The sequence below is a fragment of the Asterias amurensis genome, chromosome 18 (assembly GCF_032118995.1).
Source record: "Asterias amurensis chromosome 18, ASM3211899v1".
Lineage (NCBI taxonomy): Eukaryota > Metazoa > Echinodermata > Asteroidea > Forcipulatida > Asteriidae > Asterias > Asterias amurensis.
The window spans coordinates 7,763,410-7,771,487 of NC_092665.1; the positions used below are offsets into that span (position 1 = coordinate 7,763,410).

At 39.0% G+C, this 8,078-nt stretch overlaps 1 protein-coding gene across 2 annotated transcripts; it reads right to left on the bottom strand.

Annotated features, from left to right (window-relative positions):
* Positions 1 to 45: 45 nt before the first annotated feature.
* On the bottom strand, positions 46 to 7,930 carry LOC139950395 (uncharacterized). Of its 2 annotated transcripts, XM_071949038.1 has the most exons (5): positions 7,686 to 7,930; positions 5,983 to 6,048; positions 4,510 to 4,773; positions 3,508 to 3,825; positions 46 to 1,363 (listed from the first exon to the last, which is right to left on the bottom strand). In XM_071949038.1, the coding sequence occupies exons 3-5, from the start codon at positions 4,767 to 4,769 to the stop codon at positions 1,168 to 1,170; spliced, it is 774 nt and encodes a 257-aa protein (XP_071805139.1). In that variant the 5' UTR covers positions 4,770 to 4,773; positions 5,983 to 6,048; positions 7,686 to 7,930; the 3' UTR covers positions 46 to 1,167. The 2 variants fall into 2 exon arrangements, with proteins under 2 accessions (XP_071805139.1, XP_071805138.1); XM_071949037.1 differs by lacking the exon at positions 5,983 to 6,048 and having other exon boundaries at positions 7,686 to 7,926.
* Positions 7,931 to 8,078: the final 148 nt, after the last annotated feature.

Here is an 8,078-nt window from a genome sequence, read left to right on the forward strand (position 1 = left end):
CCTCTCATGACATGCCATTTTAATGTGACTGAATAACTAGTGTCAGGACCATTAAATGTACCTTTACTACCCTTCTAGGGCAATATCATGATAATAAAACATCATTTATCAAATTTCAAGCACTAATGTATTCGTATAAGGGTAAACTAGTTTTGAGAGTAGTTAATTGGCCCGTCTTTTTGTGCTATGAGTGGACCAAGAGCAAACCAAATTTGTTTGAAAATAAAAAAGTGGTGTTCCAATCGTTACAATGTATATTTCTCTCAGCCATATCTCTCTCATGGTTAAATCATTGGAGGTACAGTTGCATGATTGAATCATCATCCATGATTAAATCATTCTCCATGATTGAATCCTTCCCAATAGACCTTGAGTTCGTTTTTGGCGGCTGTAACCAATAATTGTTTCTGACGTCATAACCAAAACGGTAACCGAGCTTACAACTCGGTTATCGTTCAGTCTGAACAGCAGAACCAACGACCAACAACCGAAACAGTTTTTGGTTGGGGTCGCCAAAACGCACTCCTTATTGCCATTCCCGCTCGCTGATTATTCTCAATTGTCGAAAGGCATCCTGGGAAGGAAAAAGGGGCTTTTCTGGGCTCGATTTCACAAAGCATTAAAACCCATCGTAAGTCAAATTGTCAGTATCACCAAAGTGATTTGTATTGTGATATCACACTTTACTTAGCAACTGCGATTGATTTGCAGTTAATATCTATCGTATTTTTTTTTTTTTTGTGAAATCGACCTCGGCACATAGATTTAAGATTGATCGTAACTGCAAATCAACTGTAGTTGCTAAGTACAGTGTGATGTCACAATACAAATCACTATGGAGATACTGACACTTAGTCTTGCCATGATTTTTAATGCTTTGTGAAATCGGCCCCAGTGTTCGATTTCGATGTCACAAAGAACCTAGATTCATGGTAAGACAAATTGTCAGTATCGCCATAGTGATTTGCACTGTGACATCACACTTTACTAAGCAACTACGATTGATTTGCAGTTACGATCAATTAGAGCTATTTTTGTGAAATTGGCCCTAGGGCTCGACTTCACAAAGCACTAAGATTCATCGTGGTGAGAGTTGTACCTATCGCTATAGTGGTTTGTTTTGTAACATCACACTTTGTGAAATCGGCCCCAGTTGCTAACTAAAATTTACATATTGTGTAAGAGTCTTTGTACAGCATTATGCTCATCACTGGCTAAAGTATCTTTCCGTCTCTGATATTCTTTGTAGTCCTCCATGTTAAGGTCATCGTATTTACGAATGATGACGTACTCTCCGTTGATTTTTAGGCCATCACATAGCAACAGATACCTTGTGTCAAAATCTTTGACTTTTATCAGCCATCTGGAGAGAAACAAATAATTGATCTTTATTAGAGGCCAAATTGATAAGGGCTATGAACTCCATGTTGAACAGTCCTTTCCCGGTCATTTACAGCAGTTTCACGCATTTTCCCCTAATCCTTTCAAACCTGGGTTTCTTTAACAGAAGAATCCTCCCATTCTTGAGCAAGTACACCTCCAATTGCTTGTCCGAGGAACCTCTTGAAGGATTCGGATACTTTTTCAAAATGTCCACAGATTTACGTTAAACTTACAGGGTCACAAAATAGTTTTTGTCTCATGAGACCAAAACTATTTTAGCATGTAAAATCCCCTTAACCAGTTATAATATTATACCAAAACCATAGCATAACTGGTTAATACGTTTTTACATGCTAAAACTGAGACGAAAATTATTACTTTTACTCATTTCTCAAAAACTACAGCACCTCAGTAAGTAAAATTTCAAGGGAAGCTTTCTACTATCATAATCTTAAAACTGTGTAAGTTTAATGTAAATCTGTTGACATTGTGTTTTTTTTTAAGAAAAAGTACATGTACCCTTTAAAGGGAAGGTACACGTTTGGTAGATGGGCAAAGACCAGTCTTCTCACTTGATGTGTATCCCAACATAAGCATAAAAAACAAGCCTGTGAAAGTTTGAGCTAAATTGGTCATCGAAGTTGCGAGAAAATGACGAGAGCTTGAAAAGACTTCTGGCTAGAATTCTTTTATTATTTTAGTGAGAAATTACCTCTTTCTCAAAATCTGTGCTACTTCAGAGGGAGCCGTTTCCCACAATGTTTTATACTATCAACAGCTCTCCAATGCTCGTTAATATTTGTTTTGAGTAATTTGCCAAACGTGTACCTTCCCTATAAATTTGACGAGAGCCAGTCCAAATCCTGTTATTTGCAGCGACCACAATTTTATTATTTCTTAGTAATTATGAATAGTATAATAACTGCATCAGGGATATTTAATAAACTCTATTTTGTTGTACCCTGCACCATGTGGGGTTAAATGGGCACTACACAGCCTGTATTGATTTGAACCCATGACCGGGGTAAAAACCGAAACATGCAATAATTCATTTTATCAATACAAAATCAAATGCTTTATTCTCAGCATATCATAATATCACATTTCTCCCATGTGAGTTACATACTTGGATCGGTGGTTGCCATGCTAAGCTTGGTTGGTTATGTTTATTTACTACAGCAGCCGATTTCACGAAACGCTAGGATTAATCCTATCTCGAGTTAGGACGAGTAACCCGTCCTAACTATGGGTTCAATGCGTCCTATGTATTTGGATACGAAACTGAACCCGTCCTAAGTCCTAAGATTAATCCTAAGTTAGGAAGACTTTTGTGAAATCGACGGCAGCTGGCCATATAAGGCAATTTTGGGGCGGATCTGCAGGATCAAGCCAGCAACCAATCAGCAATGACATATTGAATTGGATAGTGATTGGTCATAAGTTACACATATAAGATATGTCAGCCAATGAGTGCACAATATAGGATGACATTTTTTGGAGGGAGTTTTGCTTGCTTGAGTGTCACTTTGTCACAACTTGTGGACTTCTTGTCAAACCTCTTGTCTTGTTTTTACTGCACACACCGCCGCCATGGGCTATAAACATATAGACCCTATGCATCCATGCATGCTCCTACTCAAATTTTATATTTTCAAGGAGGGACTTAAAATTATTGGCATCAGGGGCTGATTTAACTTGTGGCAGGAGTGAGTTCCAGATTGGTATAGTTCTTGGATACAAGGAGCAACGGTAGCAGTCTCTGTTTGATCTCCCCTACTACCTTTGAAAGGGTAATTTTTGCAGAAAATCATAAATTGTATCACATCATTTCTAGTGGGTAACCAAGGTTATGTAAAGTAATTTGTTTTTTTCTTACGAAAGCGCCATCCGTATTTCGGTCGGGCTATCTTACCTGGCCCCTCGTTCTCCAACTTGGGGATTTTCTGATGGGTGCCGAGGACATCATTATTACGGGGGTCGGGGTAAGAATGATATGTGAGAATCATGAAACAATAAATGTGAGCATGGGCAATGCTAGTCAGTTACCCACGGGGTTCTGTGTGCTGCAATGCGGCTATTCATCATACTATAAGATTAGTGAATAGACATTTCAGATTGGCTTACCTGTTGTTGATGCCCGCTGTGCCAAGAATCACATTCATGTCAACAAATTGAATACTTTCAATGTCGTCAATGCTAACGGTGTGCATTGATTGGATAGCCTTGACGATGTCGTGATGATTTAAGTCCACTCCGGGGTAAGCAAAGCAGATTGTGAGAGGTGACAAAACTGGAGGCTCTGTGAAAAAGCGGATTTTGCGGAGCGAAAATTCCGCCGACCTTGACTTGTGTTTTTTCCGACGATATCTTGAATGCAGAGGAGTGTTTCTTGGTTGCTGGTTATCAATACTGGCCACAGTACTGTCGTGTGATCTAGATCGTCTATAAATTCAATCCAAAACAAACAAATAAACGTATTACTAGCATCTTATACTTCAAGAACTGGCCGTGGTACTCTCTAATGCAAAAGAAAGAAAAGGCACTCTTTGAAGAGCCATAAGGGACAACTCTTTTTCGAGTGGTCTTCGCATCTTTTTGAGTGATGTTTCACTCTGTCCTGGAGTGAAACTCCTCTAAAAGAGTGAAATAATCACCACTCTTTTTAAAGAGCCATATGAGGAACAACTCGAAATGTAAAGAGTGGTGTTTTTCACTCTTTTACATCTAGAGAGGGGCCCTACAGGGGCGAAGTTGATGTAGTCTATGGTGAGAAGAGGTTTCATAGTGCGCGGCCCGCCCCCTGTTCTACTCTTACACTTGATCCCTGCCGTTCAGTGTTTAAAATCAATTGGCCAGCAGTGTGATTGGTTCCACCAAAATGTACCTTTTGATGGGGGTATGGATATAACGTTTTGCTGAATGCCTACACATAATAACTGCATTACAATGCGTAATATTGAAAAAGAAATTGACAACTATAATATAACTAAATTTATAATCTTTGTGGAGTTATGCGGCAATCGGAATGCCACGCGCGCCATTGCCTAGAAATCGTGTAGGCCTAACTGATACTTCTCAATCCAAAACAAGTTCAAGAGAAGAGAAATACGATCATCATATTCTTACCCAAACAAACTGTTCTGGATCCGAGTAATGAGTGGAAGTTTTACTTTTTCTTGCTTCCGTGCAGTACCATCCGGCGTCTTGGCAAATCGACCACCGCTAGCAAGAGATGGTGATGGTGTGACAACCGATCGGGTCTGCTTATTTCCCAGCTGGTTTGAAGTGTTCAAGACGGGTACACTTTTGGCTCCTGATCGATCATCCTCCTCATCTGGTTGGCCTACATTAGCAGTTAATCGATTTCTGGAACTCGATATTGGCATCTTCCTACCAACAACAGACGGAAAAAACAAAGATGGCAACTCACAGGATTTCATTTTGCACGTGTCCTTTCTAGTTAATTTAGAGTTTTTATGAACAGGAACATCGCAAGACGTTTTCGACTGTTTATAAAGCCATTATTTGGAAGTGATGCTATAGCCACCGGGCAAGTAACAGTTTTGATGATCTTCTCGGCAAACCACAAGGGTGACATCACCAGGCTGGCGTTGGTTAAAAGAAAATTTGTCCGACTTTCACAAATAAAGAAATTGTGGTTTAGAAACTATTCAACAATGTTCTAGTCATTTTGAAATCCCTTGGTTGGTATGACGAACCAGTAACCAGACCACGATGACTTTTACTGCAACCAACGAAGTAAATCGACGAGCTCTTAAACTGTTATTACAACAGTTTGAACACTATCGGTTTGGAATCCAAACATCGTCAACAAAGGTACAAAATGACGTGCGCACAACGTATTGAAATTCCAAATAGCAGTTTGATGTTTTCGCTTTATGCAGCTGTATATAGGCCTAACTAGGAAATTATTTTCGTTCTGTTCAAAGGCTACAATCAATCAACCCTAGCGAACAATGACTCCAGCTGGTGTATATAACTGTGCAAATTAACAGCAGCAAACTGTCTCTCATCCACGCAGGTGAATGGTGTCCCAAAGTGAATCGTAAAATGCAAACTGAGTGCTGTATTAAAAATCAACCTTTAAAATTGAATATGGTCACGTCTGCGTTTTGGAACGACTTTTTGATAACCAAGTTGATGAAACAATTTTATGGCAGTATTTCAGTTGCAGGTATATGCACAAATCTTGTTTATGTTTACGTTTACTTTCAATTAAACAACACCCAACCACCAGCTGCCAAATTATATCATTTAGCGGCCGGCCATTTAAGGGAGTCAACATATTTACTCCCATAAATGCGACCGTGTTAGTCGAAGAGGTAAAAAGAAAACCGTGCATTTTCGAGGCATGTTTGTATTCTACTTTTGCAACATCTTTCTACCCTTATGCATTTTATAACAAACGGTTACAAACTCTTTTCAAAGACCAACTCGACCGATCCACGGCAACGTGTTCCTTTAATGTAATAACCAAAATACTGTATGCCACATCTGCTAGCGTCGAAACGTCGGCCCTGCACTGACAAGTGGTTGCTTCATTTCAATTTATAAATGTATCCATTAAAGACAGTGTACCTTTGGTAACTATCAGCCACAAGTCTTCTCGCTTAGTGCACGCTTCCCAATTTGCATACAATAAACCTGCGAAAAAATGGGCTCAATATCGGTAAATCAATCAATCCAAGTAACAAGAAAATATTTAAAGAAAAAATGTACCATTGTTGCATTTATATTGTGTGCAGGAAGAGTTTTCAACAGGTTGATCTGCAATGTTTAAATAAACACGTTGCCTTGGATCGGGCGAGTTGGTCTATAAAAAGCGTAACCGTTTGTTATAAAATGCATGGTTAGAAAGATGTTTTAAAAGTAGAATAAAACGATCCACACAAATTTGCCTCGAAATTGCGTGGTTTTCCTTTTACTATGCGAACCAACACGGTCGGCGATTGAGAGTCAAACATTTGACTCCTAATAGGCCTAAATGGCCGACCGTGTTAGTCGAAGAAGTAAAAGGAAAACCGTGCATTTTCGAGGCATGTTTGGTGATCGTTCGTCGTGTTCTACTTTTACAACATCGTTCTACCCATGCATTTTATAACAAACGGTTACAAATGCTTTTTTATGACAAACTCGTCCGATCCAAGGCAACGTGTTCCTCTAATGCTTAATTCCTTGAAGCTACCTGTCGGTAACTGTTCACAATCTCACTTATTGTATATTTTCCAAGATTATGGTTTATTGGATGTCTGGTTCCCGAAGCCGAAGTCAACCTGCTGTACCTAATAACCCTCGTCAACCAATGGGGATCACACAACAATAATTGATGATTAAAGCCTTGGAAGTAGCAGCCATGGGATCTCCTGAATGGGACTATACTATAGATTACGATCTAAATGTTAAATTAAAGCAATGTATGTCATAATGTCACCTACATTTTGAGACTTCTTTAAAGGGTCTATGTAACTTTTGTAGGACAAAAAACACAATGTCCGCAGATTTACACTAAATTTACACAGTGTGAAGATAATGATAGTTGAAAGCTTCCCTGAAAATACTACGTGCTGGGGTGCTGTAGTTTTGGGGAAATGCGTAAAACAATGTCACATTATTTTAATCATTTACAAACGTATTTTCGTTACATTGTTTTACTCATTTCTCAAAAACTACAGCACCTCAGTAAGTAATATTTTAAGGGAAGCTTTCTATCATCATAATCTTCAAATCCTGTAAGTTCAATGTAATTCTATGGACATTTTGAAAAAGTACCCAAACCCTTTAAAAACTCTGAACACCTTTGGTAATTGTCAAAGACCCTTTTTTCAGAGGGAGCCGTTTCTCACAATGTTTTATATACTATATACTATTGCTTGTTACCAAGTAAGTTTTATGCTAACAATTATTTTGAGTAATTACAAATAGTGTCCACTGCCTTTAAAGACACTGGACACTATTGGTATTTGTCAAAACCAGTCTTCTCCACTTGGTGTATCTCATAACAAATCTGTGAAAATTGGTTGTCGAAGTTGCAAGATAATAATGAAAGAAGAAGAAGCACCCTTGTTTCACGAAGTGGTGTGCTTTCAGATGCTTGACTTCGAGACCTCAAAAACCTAATTCTGAATCTGAGGTCTAAAAGTCAAATTCATGGAAATTAACTTCTATCTCAAAAACTTCGTTACCAAGTAAGTTTTTATGTAAACAATTATTTTGAATAGCCTAACAACCAATAGTGCCCACTGCCACTACATAATAAAGCCAAAGGTCTCACGTAGACATACCTCTCTTCCTGTTTCCTGTGTTTTACAGGTCTCTTAATTAAACAAAATAGTACAGGACTTCTTCGTCAGTGTTCTTGTTTTGCAGAAGCGATCAAAAGATGATATGCATATGTGACGGGTTTGCCAACGATCCGTTTACTCTTGTCTTTCTTTCTGGACCGACTTTCGCGCAAAGAAAACGAACAAGGCGCGATGTAGAATACCCAGATTGGCCGCGCGTTCCACTGCCTTTGTAGAACAATATTTGGTTCTATGGACGCAGTAAATGTAACGTGCTTAAGGCGACGGGCAGAAAATACAATGCCAATTTCGTGATGTCATACAAGGGCGGCCTCCCCCTCACACACCTAGAGGTAAAGAGCGGCCGTTCATTGGCCGAACCTGTGCACTGCG